The sequence below is a fragment of the Battus philenor genome, unplaced genomic scaffold (assembly GCF_028537555.1).
Source record: "Battus philenor isolate CCGP_79_NKW_IND1 unplaced genomic scaffold, ilBatPhil1.0.hap1 SCAF_19, whole genome shotgun sequence".
Lineage (NCBI taxonomy): Eukaryota > Metazoa > Arthropoda > Insecta > Lepidoptera > Papilionidae > Battus > Battus philenor.
Genome location: NW_027181681.1, coordinates 5269266 through 5289223, shown reverse-complemented (window position 1 = coordinate 5289223; position 19958 = coordinate 5269266). Strand labels below are relative to the sequence as shown.

Genomic DNA, 19958 nt, shown 5'->3' with positions numbered 1-19958 from the left:
TGGAAATAAAATAATAATTTTAATGCCGTAATTGGGGGCCGGCGGCGGCGCAAAACGTGCTCGTTTCCACCGTCGATTTGGTTGCCGATTGCGATACAATTTCGTAATATACGTATAGATGCCGTTATCTTCTACATCGATAATGGTTAATCGATAGTTACTTAACATTATTGCTAGAAAAAAAAAACTAAGAATGCGTTAAACTTATGCGTCTTCCTAAACAACGATTAATCTTACTAATTGTACATTTATAACATTTATCATACCATGATGTGATAATGCGATTAAACGAGATCACCTCGTGTAAAGTGACATGTTTTTTTACAACGTGGAGGTGCTCATTTGAGAGATTTCTTTAAATTAATAATTCATACATGAATTAATAATGTTTCTTTATTTTATTACGCCATAGAATAATTTGTTAATTAAAATTAATAATGCACTATTATGACATGAAAAGAACTTACAAAGGTACTGGTAATACACAAAATATTGCAGGTATTTCAATATGTATTTTAATTATTAATATTATATTTTTGAAGTTATCACTTCTGTTCTTGTAATCGTCTTATAATATGTTGTCTTATAATACGTTACAGATATGTACTTAACTAATATTACTTACGCATTGCATAAAAAAACAAAAGAAATGGTACATTTTTTTAACGTTTTATTGGAAACGACATTTTGAGCCTTAACAAGACCCTGAGGCGACTTGCGAATTCACCGCCATCTGCCGATGGACTTAATACAGTATAGGTTGATAGACTTGCAGTGCTTGCACGCAAATAATGCGGATTGTAATTGAAGAGTTAGTCCCTCAAGCGCTGTATTTACTGCAGCTACGCAACCACGAGCCAATTATTGGAACATGTTGGACAAACAGATCTAGATTGCGAGCTAATGGAGGGAAAATTGTATTAATAGCTCTAATTATTGAACAAGCTGCGTCCGCTATCTTAGTCGGCTTTTAACGCCTGCTCGAACCTGGACCCGTTGCGCTGTAATTGAAACGTAGAATGATCTTATTTATAATTCACTTATTTTAATATTTGCGCTATTTACTTTATTATATGCTTATATGCTATAGTCGGTTAGATGTTATTTTTTAATTGATTTTTGAGAACTTTTTTATCGGTTAATTCGGTAATAAGACAATGTGAGTATTAAAGAAGTATCCGGACTTATTTAAAGATCTTAACAATATTGAATAAGAGTCCATGTCTTAAAAAATTAAATACCATTTTTGTAACTTTATTCATAAACCTGAAGCACAAAAAGTTTACTATAATTGCGTGAGAAACTTTAATTTTGCGTATAAAAGAAGAAAATACAATATTCAACAAACAATATAAAAGAAGAATCTTTTATATAATTTTTACTGTATGTAGTCACTAAAGAATTTTGTGTAATCTTCAAGAGTAAAAGTTTAACGACGCCGCCTTTATTAAGTTTTTATGGAGGTTTCCGACGCCTCGCGACATTTATATGCAATTGCTGGTTCCAGTGGATGCTTTTCACGCCAAGAACACCTGCCTCTCGAATATAGTTCATACCGTAACAAAAATAAACATTTAATTTCTAGGAACGCTTAATGTTCACAGTTATTATGTATAATTAAAATACATTTTGTTGTGTACATTACAGTATCTTTAAAATAGCATCATATGGAATTAACAGAAATTTTGAATCTCTTTATATTTTTCTTATTTATGTATCTAATAAATTGGCTTCTGCGGACAATTAATTTACAAACATAGTCTTTTATTTATTTCAATTCGGTCTGTGGTTCAAATATATATAAAAGTTATTCAGACAGATAATAAATATAATGTAATTGGGAGCATAGATAGAATAAACGATTAAAGTGACCGAAAAGTTCAAGTCGGTTTTTTAGTAAAACAGAAGAGAGGTAGTTAGGATTTTACATATAATTTTTATGTATGTTTTAGGAAAATAATATTTAATCTATTGCTTACAACAAATTTAAAAGCGACTCACCGTCTGAGGAGATCAACGAAGCCACTTTCCCTTGTGCCGTCGGTCTGTTGTTATTTATACAATAAGTAACTTAAATTCATCTACAATTAATAATTACGTTTTACTTATTTATTTCAACTAGCTCATTGCTGTTGACGATGTATAATATAAGTTTACATAAGTTTTATTGGGTTCAATACGTTAATAATTGAATAAAATATAAAAACTGCTTTACACGTAAAAGTGTTTGTTGACCTAGTTAAAGGCAATCTTATTTACTTTCGATATAAACATTATATTGTAGAAAAAAAAGTAAAGTAAAGTAAATTATTTACGAATAGTGTTTACTTTTTAATAATAAAGGTGAATAATAATCAGTTTGCAACAAATAAGTCTTTTTAAACAAGGGTACTCGCTGACATATTTAATATTTCTGCTGTTTTGTGTTATACATTTTATTTAAATTCATTTTCAGTATTCGAAGACCCATAAATAAGTACCTATTGTTAGCAATCACTAAAATTACGTGGTTAAGTATTCTAAAAAGCAAGCTGCGTTATTGTTAGAAGTGAAGGTGTTCTTCGGAGCGGTAATTGAAAATGGCGGATAGTTTTGGAAGTGGAAATGAAAAAAGAATACCACGGGCATTTACTGTTGAAGATTTGTTGACATTTTTTGCCATTTGACACGTTGTTGACATTTGCTGTCCGGTTATCAATTTATCTTATCCGAAATATATTTTTATGACCTATAACGTTAATCCTGTGATTTTTACTAAAGCTTACAGCATTGACGACATATATAATTGGCATAAATTTTCAATAGTTTCAATGTTTACACTTGATTCAATACCGTCCAGTCAAACGTTCTAGATCAATCCTTACTTATTTTGGCGTTACAACTTTTTGGTTTTCCTGACCTCCTCCAGCACTTGATTCACTTGCATTTCTCTCTCTCGTCCGTTCTTTGTACTAGATGTGTTCCTCGATTTTACTTTAAAGACCCATACGAGAGTCAAAAAAGTCGCTGGATGCGAGCAGCGCCAGGCCGGTCATTGTAGCGACCTTTGAATGAGGTCTACCGTGGTCGTAGGCGTCTTTCGGTCGAGATGATGATGATGAACGAATGTAAAGAATGAAATCTTTAATTTACTTGACCTTTACAGTCGGCACGGTCTGAAGGTGAATCGTCCGGGGATCAGTCATGCGAGAGCTCCGACGAGGGTGTGGGACGGGATGCGCCGTCCCATCAGCCACACCCACCACACCAACCCCACCAGGCCCACCAGATGCAGCATCAACCGCATCAGTCGCTGGCACACCAACATCAGCACAATATGAATCACCATGTGATCAACCACCAACCGATCAATAATCAGATAATACCACATCAGAGGAATTCACCGCGCCCGCTTGAAAGGGAACTAAAAGCAAGTCTTTTGGTTTTTATATTATTTTTAAACTAAACTAATTTAAGCCTATTTGAGTTATATTATAAACTAATCTGAGTGAGAAAGCTAATATACAGTGAATACATTCTTATACATAATTATTTATAAAAATGTAACAAGTTCATATGTTTTTATTCATAAATAAAAAACTAGACTAAACACGAATTAAGTTAACTATGAAAATAGGTAATTTATAGTTATTTTTTTCGTAACCGGTTCACGTTTTTTTGTAATATAGTTTTTTAAGTATGTGTTACACATCCTTTTTATCGTGTCAGGGGCAGACTAGCTCAGGTGATAGGGATATATGCGCAGCCTTTTTCAGTCGTCCGTCCTTTTACATTAAACGATGACTTACAATAAGTAAATAAGTAATAGTTTTAAAATAAATGGTTTTGGAATAAACTAGAAAATAAATAAAATCTCTTTAATATTATATTATTTTGGTTATTTATATTTATGTTTTACTTATTTGCTGCCAACTAAGTACTGTACACCATACGCAAAAATCTAAGGTTTATGAAATAATTGAAAACGAAATGATAAGAAAACGGTTTTTTTTTAATTGGGTATACACATCAAAATTAATTATTTATTATCTCTCCGGAAAGTTATTGGCTTGGCACATTCCGATAGAAAAAATAGATTAACGTAACAAATTTCACGGCGATCACTTTATACGGAATGTTCGGAAATCGATCTAAAATTTAAAAACCTTTTTGTTATACATTTACCTCTTTAAAGCTTCTACACTTATACCTAATGTCCCTGTTTTTACTCAAATGTACTTGGATTTATTTAGTGCATTATTTGTCAGGTCCGCGATGATTTCGAGTCACTAAAGACATCACTCCATCCTCACTTGTCGTCACTGGCGTCGTTGGCGCAGGGCGCTCCGCTGTCCGCGCCAAGTAGTGTGTTCGCGCTTGCTGGCGCAGGTGCGACAGGGGGCTTTCCTTATGCGCCCCCTGCCTTCCTGGCCCCTGCACCTCCTCCGCCTGCTCAGCCTGCTGGCTCCGCTTCATCATCGTCATCAGAAGGCAGTGCCGCCGGGTGGAGTTTCGAGGAGCAGTACAAGCAGGTCCGTCAGGTAAGTTCAATTCAACTTCATTTTTATTTATTTATTTATCAACAAGCACTGGTTATAAATAGATAGCTCATAAACTTAATTTTTGTGTAAATCTATTTACATCGATCGCAGTACCTTTAATTTTTTCTTTTATAATAACTGGGTTTTTAACAATTCAAACTTACAAATTAGTACTTCCACCTATAAAAAAATGTTACTTCCTACTTATAATGCCGGTTCGAGCGTTTCTTAGTAGGGTTCACACTTCTACACCCTCACGACATCTCTAGTAAGTAATCTTGCCTCGTCGGTTGTGGATTTTGACTACGGGTATGGTCTCATGAAGTATATATTGAATAGACTTTTTTTTATTAAGGAATAGTGGAAGTAAACAAAAAAAAACTTAATGTTGCTGTGGGTTTTCCTCAGAACTGGGCACATTAAATACCATCGTCGATATGTATTCGATATTGCCAATGGCGCTTTCAGGTGTTCTTTATCTTTATCTAACTGAAAGACCAAAGTTAACGGACGAAAATTTAATAAAAAAGAGGTTTAAATCTGTAATATCTGAAGTTACGCTAAGAGTGAATTAGCGTTGATAATTTCTTTCTTAGTTGTATGATCATTATTTGAGTCGTAGGACTCCACAGCTGGACATAGGCCTCCTCCATACATCTCTAATAGTACCGGTAGGACGCAGCTTGCATCCAGCTTGCTCGCAGCTGCTTCAATGATCTTCAACAAATAAGGCCGTTAGTCTACCTTACGATGTCCTTCACTGCACTTGTTGGTCCGAGGTCTTCATTCCCGAGTTTTATCCTCATAGGTCATCTGTTCTGCGCGTTTATTTATTGTGTAAGAATCATAAAAACACTCGATCAACTAACTTGTACAAACTGAAATAATCTGAAAATAGTATTTAATAAACTAATAAATTTTTTAACAATTGTTTAGTCAATGAATTAGTAATGAATATTTTTTCATTACGACGTTAAAATTAACTGTAATGCTATTTGTGTACTAGTGAATATTTATACACAACGAGATAATTATGAAAAACATATTAAAACCCTTCACGAAGTCCCCTCGTATATTATTCAAATACGTTTTTACATGACGACAAGGTGTACCCAATAAACGTTGCTTTATTCGCTTATTTCGTATATATATTATAACTCGTTTTGCCTTTGTTCCGTATTTCATTGGACTGGAATGGGGACTTTAAATGGTGAAGGGTCGGAAAGTATGCGACAACTGCTCTGGTCAAGTATAAAGGGTAGCGGACAATTCTACAGAAATTTGCGTGAAAGATACTTTTAAAACATTAATTGATTTTTTAACTTATATTCGATTTACTTTGATAAAGCTCGGTTTATTCTTATTTTATGTTAGTACTTTTAAAGAAAATTAGAAAACTATCGAAAGTAACGGATGTGATTTATGAAGTGTTAAATAATAATGAACATATATATATGGTCATATTTCCAAATTACACGAAAAAATGGACTAAGAGAATCACCTAATGAAACTTGAAAAAGTTTGGAGGAGGAGTTTTTTTCGTATTAACCAATTATTTATTATTATTGCAAATTGTTCTAAGAATCCACAACGTCGTTCGTAAAATTAGGTCAAACTAAACGTCTCTAATTATTTTATAGTATTCGATAAGTAATTGTCGTCCTATGATTTAAATTATATTTTAAGAAATGTAAGCGATTATCAGTCGAAGCCCAGCTGTCGTGAACTATCTGTATCGCGAATTGCCGTCTTTCACGTGGTTGGGAAACTCGATTCATAATGCAGCCTTATTATAAAACGAAATTAACGTGCTAACTGCTTTTGTGTCGATCTCGTGCTCGCCGTGCCAGTGTTACAAAAGACAGAAATTGACCAACTTCTTTTCGTACAGTGAAGTAATAATTAGCCCGCGTCCATAGATGATTCACTTTATAGCCGATCCTTTATACAGGCACTTTCTTACAGTTGATGGATTGATTGGTTAATATTACAAGAATCCCTATAGTTCCTATTTATTTATGGCAATATTGTAGTTTTGATATTACACAAGAATATACAACAAATATTAATATAACAAATTAATAAGAGTATTGGGTTTATGACCAGAAGAATCAAGGTACCGACGTATAATAAATTGCACGTTGGAAGTGGCAGCGGTCAGGAGACATCGATTGTGCAACCGACGATCGTTGGAGCCGAAAGGTTCTCTGGTGGCGACTACGGGTTTGTGGATGCGTGGTATGCCCCCACAAGGTGGACAAAAGATTACAGGAAGTCGCTGGATATTGGCAGCGGAAGACCTATCATTGTGCCGATCTTTGGGGGCTGCCCGTGCCTTACAGTGGGGCGTCTACCAGCTGATATGACGAGTGTCTTAATGTAAGATACAGTCCCCTTTTTCGCCGTCAAGAAATTAACGAAGATACCAATATGTTCCAAAGGTTACGAATACATGAGAGAGACTTAGATGCTAAGCTTTCGGTCAGGACTGCAGAGAAACTTCATCTTGGTGAAACTTTGCCGCTGACGAATTTTATTGTTGAAACTTAAGTTACGTAAAAAAGTGCAGGATATAGCCGGGACAGGTAAGCTAGTATTGAGAGAATACGGGAAAAGCAAGGAACAGTGGCTACTAGTAGAAAAGGAACAGCCTCATTTTGACACGTTGAAATCCGTTAGTTAGAAAATGGAAAATGGCGCTACATTTTTTTTTATTCTTTCATATTACACGACCATAGGGGCGATGTTCAAGCAACTTGACCTCTACGGTCTTTCCAAAGCTTAAAAGTGAGAATTTTTCACACATCATAACAAAATCTCAGGATAGTTTAATTTATTTTAGAGATTCTATTAAACAAATCTTAAATGATTTAAAATATTTTCAATCATCCGTTTGATATTACACAATGATACAGGGTATGGTATTATCTACTATTTTTTTGAGAGAGATGCCCCGAAAAAGAGTGAAACAGTTTTAATTTTTGCAAAACCTGTGCTTATATGCAAACTCTACGTAAATCAACCTCTTTTGAACTTCACGTAGCATTTTGCAAATATACTTAATTTGAAGAGTTTAAAGCTATGTTTGTTCGCGTTTAATGCGTCTCACAATCGGTTCCTTTCACCGGCACCATACGGCGCGGGTCACGAGCTCTTTGTGGCTTTCGACGAGAGGTTGGCACGCGTTAATACCTCCTGCATGACGCGCGTCCCGTCACTTGACAATGGAGCCATGCGCGCTATGCCCGCTGTAAAACAACTCGCAAGATGGACCACTTTATGGGGATGCCAATTTTGTTACAGTTTTTTATCAGATACCGTTTTATTTTCATTTAATAGTGACAACGAAATGACGTCATTTGACGTTATAAAATAAAATATGTAGGCGCTGTGTCAGTTTCTGTTATAAATCTAGCTGTAACTTCTCGTAGGTAAAGCAATCGTTTGAATGGATGTATATGAAAATATTACTGTATGTTTAACATTACTATGTTTACACTATTCAGCGGTCGTCATCATCATTATATTACCTGATAGACGCCCACAGCCTCCTCCAAAACACAGGCCTCCTCCAAAAACGGTCCTGCACTGAACGTTTAGCGATATAAATACTTAAATATAAAAATTTATATGTCACGCCCTGTAACCAATCAAAACGTTCCTAATTAGAAAGTCTTACAGTGACCACTTTAGTGGATGCTCTCGAACATAACGGCTAATTATTTAATTATTTAGGTCAACGGATTGTAGACTACAAAACATTAAAATTCTTTTTAAGTTTAGTTCTAATCAAAAACTTATTTTAAGGTAATAATTAAAAATATAACTTATTAAAGTTTACTAGTATATTTGCAGGATAAAATATAATGCTATAAAAGTACCACTTATCGGGATTTATTATTATTTATTTATTTATTTTTATTGCGTGAATTATGGCTTTTGTTTTTAAGGTCAAATTAAAATTAAATTTCGTTTATTCAGTTAATACGATGATACAAGAAGTCCGAGCATAGAGCAATTATGAAAACAGTATATAATCATTTAGCTACCAATGCTTTAACACACAAGTATTATTATATTTATTATCTTGACAATGTAATGTTCCATTTTTCTCGGTCGAAATGCGGTGCGTTTGATCCGATATACTTCGATCCGGTCTATAGTTCCTGGTAACAATATTATGGTCGTTCTATTTTCATAGTATTTAATGGCATCATACACATAATGGCGCAGCCGATATGTTGATTGTGGCGTGTATAATACAAAGAATATACACTACAACATTTTTACATACTTGTATCAGTATTATAAATTAAAGAATATTTAATTTTGATAATTTTGTTATAGTACTGGGAGATTGGTTATGACGTAAAAGCTTTAAAGGGTGAATGCGACGTAGTATATTATTGTTTACTATCTGTATCTGCAGACGTGATACTGCCAGTTATTCGCCTATCGCATTCCAATAAAAAAAAATGTTACAATGTAATGTGTGTTAGATTTTAAAGCTATTACTTTATAAAGGTGATTGGAGTTTTTACTTACAAATAAGTTATACATTACCTACATCTAAACACAACCTTCAACCTACAACCATTTGAAGTCTTTTCACCGACGAGTAACCCTGTACAATTGAAATAATTCCTCAAAAATAGTCTACGTATGTTTCGCATTACAATAATGTATGTTCCATAATTTGTTGCTCAAGAAACTTTTATGTACTGTCACAATTGCTGTTAGAAGACAACTTCGTATTGAATTATGCTTTAACAAAATTTTATTTCATTCAACTGTGTATCTTATGTGGTCTGCTTAAAGCTATAAATTCAAATGTCAACGACGCTATTAAGTTTGCAGACATGATAGTTTACAAACGCTATGCCCTTATTTTCCGGCCCTAAATCATTCCAGCGAATTATTGTTGTTCTGTCCTTTTATTAACTGTCATTACAGTGTTGTTAAATTGTCAGATAGCCGACGTGAGTTGCAGTCATTTTAATATCTTCATAAAAAAATTGTTACATAGGGGACGCAGACGCTTCGAATGGAGGATATTAAATATTTACACGAAGAAATTGCTCAATAGATGTGTGTGAATTCAATGTTCAGCCATGTATTCATTTATATGAATACTTTTTGATCTTTTTTTTTAAAATAGATGTCCTTTCTAGTTAACGACATTAAATAATTGGTTAAGCTATGGTCATCGTTTTTCAATTATTTTTTTAAGTTTTATGTTAAGTGTAAATTTATGAAAATTCTAGTCTCGTCTTTTAATGTCCTCGTTTTAGAACGCTAATATATATAACGCTATAATGGTTAAAAATATTTATTTCGGTTTTTATATTTAAATTATCGCTCTAAAATATGTTATGTTTATTTTTTTTTTAAATTAAAATGCGGGCCAGTAACTTCGCGCAGTAAGTCTGCAGGGATAGATAGTAAATAATTTTAATAAGTAAGCGTTATGATCAGGATTTTGGCAACGATTTTTTAAACTGTCTTTTTACGTTATTTATTATTTCTAAAAAAAGATTTTTGAATAGTGTGTACCTAATATATATTATATAAAGGTAAATGCTATACATTCTCACCATTAAGACTTTTAAACATATTTCCAATTACTCTAATAATTAAGTTAAAGTGAAATTCTGTTGAGAATCGAACCGGCGATTAAATCTGTAAGTTACCCTTAACTATTAGATTATCACAGACTATTGACTTACAACATGTTTTATGAATGTGTACTTGATAAAATTAAGGTTTAAAAAAATTAAAATCGCTATATAAACTCGCAAAGTTTATTTAGAAACAATAAATTTATGTGCAAATAAAACTCGAATAACAGAAGATTAACTGGGTCGGGGAGCATGCGTGTCGTGATCGGGTGAGAAGTGATTCAATCGCGTCACGTAGGGCGGGCGTTTGTTACCCGCGAGACGCGCTAGGGGGCGCCCATGTCGCACGCCGCATGCGCGATGCATTCAATTTGTCTCGCCCATGAGAAATTACAATATTGCACTTTATTTCTTACTTCGTTCGTGTTAGATTCAACGAGAAAGCTGTTACGTGACTAGGTCAAACTCGATGCCAAAACATGAGATTTTGTTTTAAATATTTATCGATAACACGTTTATTAAATCAAAGAATAATAACTAAACATTTGCAAACATCCATGAATTATTCGTAACGCACATATAAATACATTTAACTAATTGGCATAGAGACAGGATCACCTCGCATAATGTATAAGTATTGCGACGAATCCCTTGCTGATTTCAAAACACAGGACCTCTTTAAATAACAATTTTAACATTATTTACTACAACTTCTTTTTCTTTTTATCCGATAAGTTTTACGCTGCTCACATTCCCGCGACCATAACTATGTCGTTAGGTCATAACAATAATATGTATAACCTACCTTTAACTTACTGTTATTGTTTCGACCGCGGTGAATTGGCGAAAATTATCTTTCTTTTATTTTGAAGTATTTTTAATTTACAAATCCTATCTTGATTACGGTTATAAGCCGTAACGGCCGGACATAAAAATGAAATATTAAATAACTGGACCCATTACTGAAAATCAGGGCTGTAATACGGGTTAAGCTATACTGCTAGTATAGTATAGTACGCAGCTGAATAAGGATTTTGTACGTTAGTATTCCTAATACTAATATGTTGCCTGTAATAATTTTAAGTTAAGCAATCAATAAACCCTCTCTATTTCTTCGTTCTCAACATACGTTCACTACAAAGGGCTGTGAACGATCATGGATGTTCCATTTAACGTATAACTGTAGTAGCGATATTGCTACTAAAACAGTCCGGGAGACCATTATCTCCGTTTTACACAATAAGATGCTCGTAAAACAGGTGACAACAAAACATTACCACACCCAGCGCCCGTAATCTCGACACAAGACCGTTTTAAATGCCACAAATGCACGCGTCCTATTAGATTCGCCTTCAAGCTTTTTAAGTGGCAGTAGGTTATGGGTGCGTTCGGTAAAAACCAAATGTACTTTTTTTTCTTCAACTGGCAACCCAAACGATTAGCCAAGTGAGCCATCGTGCTGGCATTCGAGTGTTTCGAATATTTATTTCGTCTAGACGCGTTATCAGCGGGCGCTTTCGATAGGTTTATCGTGGGGTGGAATGTTTTATACACTTGCGCTTGGATTACTACGATATCTGTCGCATGCTACTTGAGGAATTTGGGAGAATATGTGGTAGTTAGATATACTTTTATAAGATAACGCCTTTAAAACATTATCTTATTCTTATAAGTAAACATCATTAAATAAGTTTAGTATTAGCATAGTACTCGGCGTTTAAATTGGTATGTTCTAAATTATTAATCTTATATAATCATAATGGAATTTAATTATTCTATTTACACACTAATGTGTTGGAGAACTAATATGATAACGCTCTACAAAACAAACCTAGCTGATCTTTGCCGTAATTTCCCTTTACCGGGTAATATATTTCACTGCTACATAGTATCTTCTTAGAATTTCAATTAGAATTTATTAAATTATCAGACTATTCTCACTCATTACAGAAACTTTTGAACAAAATATAGTAGACACTACTAAGTTTTATAATTTGTGATTGAAAACATATTGGATTAATAGTTAAATTTATCGAATGTGGCATAGTGATCATTTATCTGCTACTACTAAAATTTTTAAATAAATAAAACAATATGTATCATTAATATATAAACACCCGTGCTAGAAATCTGCGAGTCACTTAATTTTCGTAAAGGTTTTTAATCCAAAAAAAATATATTATACAACTTATGTTTATTTCAACATTCAAAAAGTTTTCTCAAGCCGTATAAAATGGCGTAATTGTTTCAGTGAACAATGCTTATTGATATATATTAATGTTGTACTCTTCACTGCGTAAATGAAATTAGGCAAACATATTTTTTCAAGAAATGATGACGTAATTTCTCGACATATGATTTTTACTTTATCATTGTGGATAATATTATTTTATGAAACCAATTAAATTTGCGGTTTGTTCAAATATACATATAATGACTTCCTACACTCCTTCTTTTCGGCCGATAGACGCCCATTAAACGGCATAAGTTTCTCCCAAAGTTATCCACGGTAACCATCGTGAACTGCCCGCATTCAGTATTGTATTGTTTCTGGCTATATTCGAATGTTGATGCGCGCTGTTAGCTGTTTTGGCTTTTACAGATTCATCGGTACTGAATTCACGGAGCGGAAGGGTCCGTTAACTAGAGCGTATCATTCATTGCACCCACATTCAGCGAATTCACACGACTTTAAATACGTTGTTAGTCCACCTGGTGGAGGCCTACCAACGTTACGTCTACTGGCTCGTAGTCGTCAAAGAACCTTTCAGTCCCCCCTACCGTCGGCTGCACGAGCGATGCATCCCACCCACTGTCACTTCAGAAGAGCAATTCTTCGAGCTTCGTCCGTGCCTTTGGTTTCTTTGTGGATCTCCACATTTCTTATTTGATCTCGCGGCAAAACTCCGATCATAGCCCCCCATAGCTCTCTGGATGACCTCGAGCCTTCTTATTAGGCCCATCGTAAATGAGCACGTCTTATTTTCGTTCTACTTTTCTTTAAACGGAAATTTATCCCAATTAGAGGCCGTACCGAATTTTAACAAGCAACTAAGTTAATATACGAACATGTATGTATTGAGGAACTTACAAGCGTGTTAAACTTAGCGGCAATGTCGGCAATGGCTTTGTGATAAGAATGAAACGGGCGTAAACAAATCTGTAATGGTCTAATCGACTACATACCTGCTTCGTAAACATACAAGCATAAACTCGTAATGGACCGAACAAATTACTAGAACATTAAAAAGCATTTGAAACTTTCAATTCTAATTAAGGTGTTTTCTCTTACATAATCTCACACTAAACGTATTTCATGTCCTTTAAACAAATATTTTGGGTAATATAATTACCTTCTTTATTTAATCAAAATTTATAAGTAAATTGAACCCTTCACTTCACCCTTGATAGAAAGTCTCTTCATAGCTTCGTTTTTCTTTCGCACGCGGTCGAAGTATTTAAAAAATTGAAGATGAACGATTGTTGAAAAGCGTTGACCTTGAACTCCCGAAGAATGCAGATATTAGTGATGAGTGGATCATGTGCACATCATTCTCCCCCATTCACTCTTTTAGTTTTTTCTTAAATAACTATGGCCTAAGTCAAAAAGCTTGAGAACGAATTGCTCTGATAGTATCAATCGCTTGTGAGAGATCAAACTCAAAAGTGATAAAAAATATCCACAATGGTTTTTGTTTTTTTTTGCCAATGATAACGCATTTGGACACTTTGTAGCTTTATTTTAGTTAAAGAAAAAAGTTAAGCTTTAGATTCAGACAGAAACAATGGGGCATTAAATGGGGTGGCATTAAATAGAATATTATTTCTATACAGAAGAGCTTAATCCTGATCTAATCCTTTCTTTCTTTCTAATTATTTTCCATTTTGAAAGAGATAGTCTCTTTCAAAATGGAAAATAAAGTGTGATCACTGGTATTCTAAATTATTAACAATTCAGTCGCAATATTTTTACCGTTTTTTAACAATGATAAATATTTTTTATTAAAACTTAGTACGAAATATCGTGTACACAAATATTTATAATATAAGCATTTAACGATAAGCAGATAATAACAAATAAATAGCTTTTTTTCGTTATTGTTTCGCGGCACCGCGCAGCACGCGATATCGCAAGTGCGCTGACGCACCCCAGCTGACTGGCTATTTCGGGCCGGCAGTGCACGGGGGTCGTTATTTCTATGCAACTTATGTGCGATACGAAAATGACAACATTCACGCGTTATCTACACTGGATGCTATTTTTGTAATTTATTTTTAATAACCATAATAATTAACGAGTCGGTATGGTGCGTTATCTTTGGAAATCCTCTTCTACTGAGCTTACTGTATAGATATTTGATGGATTGTTTTATTTTTTTCATGATTTACGATGATATAAATAATAAAACTAATTTTAAATTATATAATACAGTATATAGTATTCTACTTTTATCTGGGTTTTAGAAACATTTCTTGAAACTAAGTAAATCGAGTTATGAAGGTTGTTTGATTACTGTGACTACTTTAATATATAAATAATTTTTTATAGGCAAATAATCGTTTATTTACTTCTTCCAAATGATAGGTTTTCTCATGCATTAAAAAGAAAGAAAAGGAAGTTGATAAAGTCTCGGAATTATTAAATAATGCTTAAAAATATATATAGTAATTTCATTTCGTTTTGTATTAATGAAAAGAATGAATTTTGTGCATATCAGAAGAGTTATAAAAGTTATTTAGGTAAACTTTATGAAACACTCAATATTGTCATTGCTACCCTACGCCCACGCCCACGCGTGAGCATCATTACCAAATATTGCATATTTATTGACGTTGTAATGTTTACTTACCTCAGCTCAACACATTTAGCTATAAACTCTGTTTTATAAGATATTACTTAGTCTTTATGTTATTTACAGATTGTCAGGGTCGGCGTTGACTAAACAAGGCCACGTAACAGAATGATGTTATAAAATTAACAAATAATAGAAATGTTTTTGTTAAAAATGGCAGGAATTTTTATCCCAAATTCTAAATATCATTATTCACGGTGATATTCCCGCACTTTTGTATCGTCCGTTATTTTAATATTGTAAGTAATAAGCTACCATCGACTCGAAATGACAATTTGCTGAGATGAGCCGGCCAGAAACTGAACAGCTGCTCTTTTTAAATAAAATTTAACAATGTTTGATGAAGTATATACATTATAATATCAACCATGTGAATGAGTCAATAATTCATGATTCAAACATTTCGATCCACTAAAAAGTTTTGAATGTTATAATAAAAAAAAATTATTTAAAAACGTAACTTAGGTTTAAAGTAAAGAAAAAAAAGATCTAAGATACCTTTAGGAATTTTAATCTATTGGTATCGAAAGAAATATCTTTAGTAATGTTTGAAACAAGTTTGGTAAAGTTTTACCTTTTTAAAGAGAACGTAACATGAAATTTCAAAATGGCCATTCTAATTCGATATGTTTGCCATATGTATCGACTCAACGCGCATTATCGTGTCGGGTGGCCCGTCGGCCGTCATTCCCGACTCCTGTGTCGCTCTATGCAACTCTATTTATATAACTCGGGTTGCATTCAATATCTACTAATTGAATCGATATGAATGTCATAATTTTTTTTCTCGGATCAAATGTCTGTAGCTTCAACATGCCTGCCTATCGATATTCAAGAAGCAATATAGATCGTTGCGTCAAACTGCTATTATCACATTGTACCATCAAACCATCGCTATAAAAAATAACATAATTAAATAGTAATTTAAAAAAAAAACTTTTTTTTTTAAATAAATCATTTTTCATCAGAGTATACTTTAATATTATTCGTTAAGTACTCAGAAATTTATATACGTATATATTAGTAAAACTAACAACACTAGAAATAGCCATTACATTTAAAAGCTCGCCATTTGCTCTCCTTTGGTTAATTTGTATGATTTATATTATTTTCCTGTGTTTTGATGTACAATAAAGGGATAAATAAAATATTATAACATAATATATAAATAATGATGATGTAATTCAGATTTTTAAATGATTAAAATGTTCAGTTTAAATTACTTATTAATTTATAATACCAGTTTTACATATTGCTATTTGCTATGTGCTATGTAACCAAAAAATCAGCTATTTAGAGTAATATAATGCTATTTGCTATTTAGAATTATTGTTATATTTTATATGATACGTTGTGTCGAGTTTCTTAGTTTGGAGGGCTATATAAGATGTTGGTTGTCAGAGCCTCACAGAGCCCTCAGAGGGAGGGGTAAGACGCCTGAAATAGCCGCCGCACGGGACAAGAAGACCATCTGCTACGCTATAAATAGCATCCGTAATGTAGTACCAAGGACGTCATTGTTTATATCATTGTCTGGTAGTGTTGATCTAATGATGCAAATAATAACACCCTTTTTGGTATTTTAGAAGCGACGCACAGACAGAGGTAAAGATTAATTTATTATCTAGCTTCACTGACAGACTGTACAAGATTATTATATTTTTTGATTAAATAATTTAACAATAAACAACGATTATGTCGTAAACTATAAAGTATTGGTAATAATATGACTATATTTTATTTTTACACTTAATCATCATCGTCATATTCATAATTATATCAGGCGATAGAGGTCCAATGCAATGTATTTGTACAGGCCTTCCCCAAAGATCTCCACGTTTGGCTTGTACTGCCTACATCCAGCGACTTTCCGTGACCTGAACCATATCAGTCCACCAAATGAGGGGTCTACCCACGCCGTGTCTACTGCTTAATAGTAAACGAAATTTTTTGATTATGTCCTCACACCTAGTTTTGATTGTCGTTAAATGTTTTAGAGATATAGATCGTAGTTTTAATATTCTGTGGTGGTGTTTATGTAATTTTACCATCGATAACAGAGACTGTATGAAAATACTGAAATTTCAAAGATAAAAAAGTAATAACTACAAGAGATTTGTCGAATTCGTAGAGCCATTATTGAACTTTGTGCCAAGAAACTCTTTCAGCGATTCATTCAAAATTCTAATTGCAGTGTGCAGGCACCGACACTTTTACATCTTTTTTATTATTTTAACTGTATTTGTACTCTGCTACCACCGGCTCCTTTTTAATTAAATTTAACAATGTTTGTCAATGTACATATATATATATATATATATATATATATATATATATATATATATATATATAAATAAATAAATAGAAATGAGTAAAGAAATTTATTACGTACCAGTACTTCATTACTAATATTTTATATTGATTTATTTACATTTTTCATACCAGTCACCCAGTTCTCGCAGTAATGTTATAAAAGAAAGAAGAGCACACACTACATATTTAACATAAGTAAAAACTAGCGATAATAAGTTCCAGAGCGTATAATAATCCGCTCCTAAAGTCGATCTTCTTAATATTTAAATAACAACTTCCTTTACATGAAACCCCAAAATCGGAGCCAACATTTGGCTGGCAGTTTTTGCCCCAAACATTCCAATAAAATGTTTATCACCGAGACGCCGGTCGCACATGTGGCACCAGCCTCTTCAGTGGAGATTATTCTGAAATTTCCAGATTGCCACCCCGGGCAAAAAATAAATAAATCCATGGCCTCGCACAAAAACTTATGTCCCGAATACTCGAGATCCCCTTGAAACGCCGATTTACCGTTACGTATTTGGCATGTATTTGTTTAATCATATTATTGTGTAAATTGTATTTTATAATAATAATAACATATTGTACATGAATACTCCTTACCCAAATTACTTTTTTTAGTTAAGTCTATTTCTGTATGCAAGAAGAATGGGTTGGTTATCGGGCGTGGAAAAAAATTGTTCACTGCCGTTTACTCTGATTAGTAATTTTAATTCAATTAATAATTATATTAATTTTATTAATGATAATTTATTCACATATGCCACGTTCTCCTAAGCGCGGGAAAAATGCAATCTTGTCCTCCGTATTGCTTTAAATACCGCTTGTTACATCAGTAGCCATCTTGTGAATTTCTAAAAGTTTTCTATTTTTTTTTGCATACACAATATGGTTATAATTATTGGACTTATTAAAATAACCAAAAATTACACTAAAAATAAATACAGACTATTTTTTTAGAAAAAATGATTAATTAAGGTAAGCATTTGTCAGTTGTTCCGACCGGAATAGTGTCGTTGTACATATATGTGTGTGTTCGTGTGTTTTTATGTGCAAGCGGACCTATTCGGCTTATTGTAAAAGAAAATGTATATGTACACATTTCGTTTATAAAAGGTTAAATTTAAGTACCCTGTACGATTGTAATTGGGTTCCCGCAAATTAACGCCTCGCTCGATTAATTACTGTGTACACGTATTATACTATAGTACACAGTATAATTAAATAATTTTTACTTAAGTGTTAACATATCTGTAGCAATTCGTTACACGGCGTTGTCAATTGATTGGTACAAGTGGTAAAATTTTTGGGATTATACAGGATGATTGGTAAGGTGTAAAAGCTGCGCCGGGGGAAAATAGCAATATAATAATGTATGGTGCATCCTGTTCAAAAGTCAAGGTTTTCAGAAATAATAAATAAAATAATCATAATATAGTAAAGAAAGCGGATTTTATACTATATATGCTGCAAACGCCTGCAAACTTTGTACTCCCAGTAGTCATTTGCCCATCACATTCAAATAGAAAAAATAAACATTTTCTTCAGGATGATAGGAAAACAGTGAAAAAATCTTAGAACTTTTTGCTGTCTAATAAGCATTAGCACCTATATTTGCAAATTTAAAGCTTTCATATCCATAGCCAACCAATCTTTATATATTGAGTGTGCAAACGCCGGAGCCGAGGATGGCGGCAGGGTTATCATTTCCTGTTCTTATTTCAAATTTATAACATAATAATTTTTTGTTTCCACCCGGCAAGCTGAAGTTTACAATATCCTAAATAACGTATTACCGTGTCGGGTGTTACGTCCAGATTCATCTATTTTGACTTTTTGAAATAAAGATGTTTACATTATTTTAAAAATGGAGTATATCACCTAAAAATTCTGTGCCATAAGTCTAAGCTACGGCGTTCACGTGATTTTAAAACGTCTCTGATAGCTGCGTCGAAATCTTGGCTCGATATATGAACAAAAACAAATAAGCATGCATACGACAATCACTAGAGGGTGATTGTTTATAGATGTAATAGCTTTAAAAGAGTTATTGTATAGCAAATTTGTAAGCATTAAAGATGTTAGATCTAAAACCAACCATCCTGTACAAAAAAAAACGGCTCAGCTAGTGCTGGCCGGTATGGAATATTTCGATAATCGCTGGTTTTCAACCTCTCCTACCTTTCGAAGTCGTGGAAAATTTACCATATAGTGTTTAGTGTTAGCCCACAGGAACTAACCGAAACGATAGCGTATGCGTATGCGCGTGTCTGTGTTGGTTGGTATATATGTGTTGTAAATATATTACTGTAACCATCAATTGAAAGTTTTAAAAGCAGTAATGTAAAAGTCACATGAATGATGGCGTCGAATCTGTGAGATTGACGCCTCAAATTTTATTACATTTCACTTAAAAATGGTAATCTTGGGTCTTCAAAGGGATTTTAATAATCTAAATTTTCGACATGAAATCATTTTATAATATTATAAGAAACTCAAACTCCTACTTATTTCAAATTAGATGGGAATGTAACTTTCTCAAAACAGTAAACATGTATCTTTCTAAATATTTGTAAATTTGTGTTTGAAAAATAGTCTTTAGGTAACTTGTTACAAAGTTCAGTATTACACAAACAGTTGTGGCAAAGCAC

General features: G+C 33.3%; 1 protein-coding gene across 4 annotated transcripts in view; it reads left to right on the top strand.

The window, feature by feature from the left end:
• retn (retained) overlaps nt 1-19958 on the top strand; it is a 154714-nt gene that overhangs the window by 50153 nt on the left and 84603 nt on the right. For all 4 annotated transcript variants that reach the window (XM_068764301.1, XM_068764299.1, XM_068764300.1 and 1 more), the window contains 2 exons: nt 3146-3409; nt 4248-4520. In XM_068764301.1, the coding sequence (XP_068620402.1) occupies nt 3146-3409; nt 4248-4520 (537 nt within the window). The remainder of the gene's footprint in view (nt 1-3145; nt 3410-4247; nt 4521-19958) is intronic.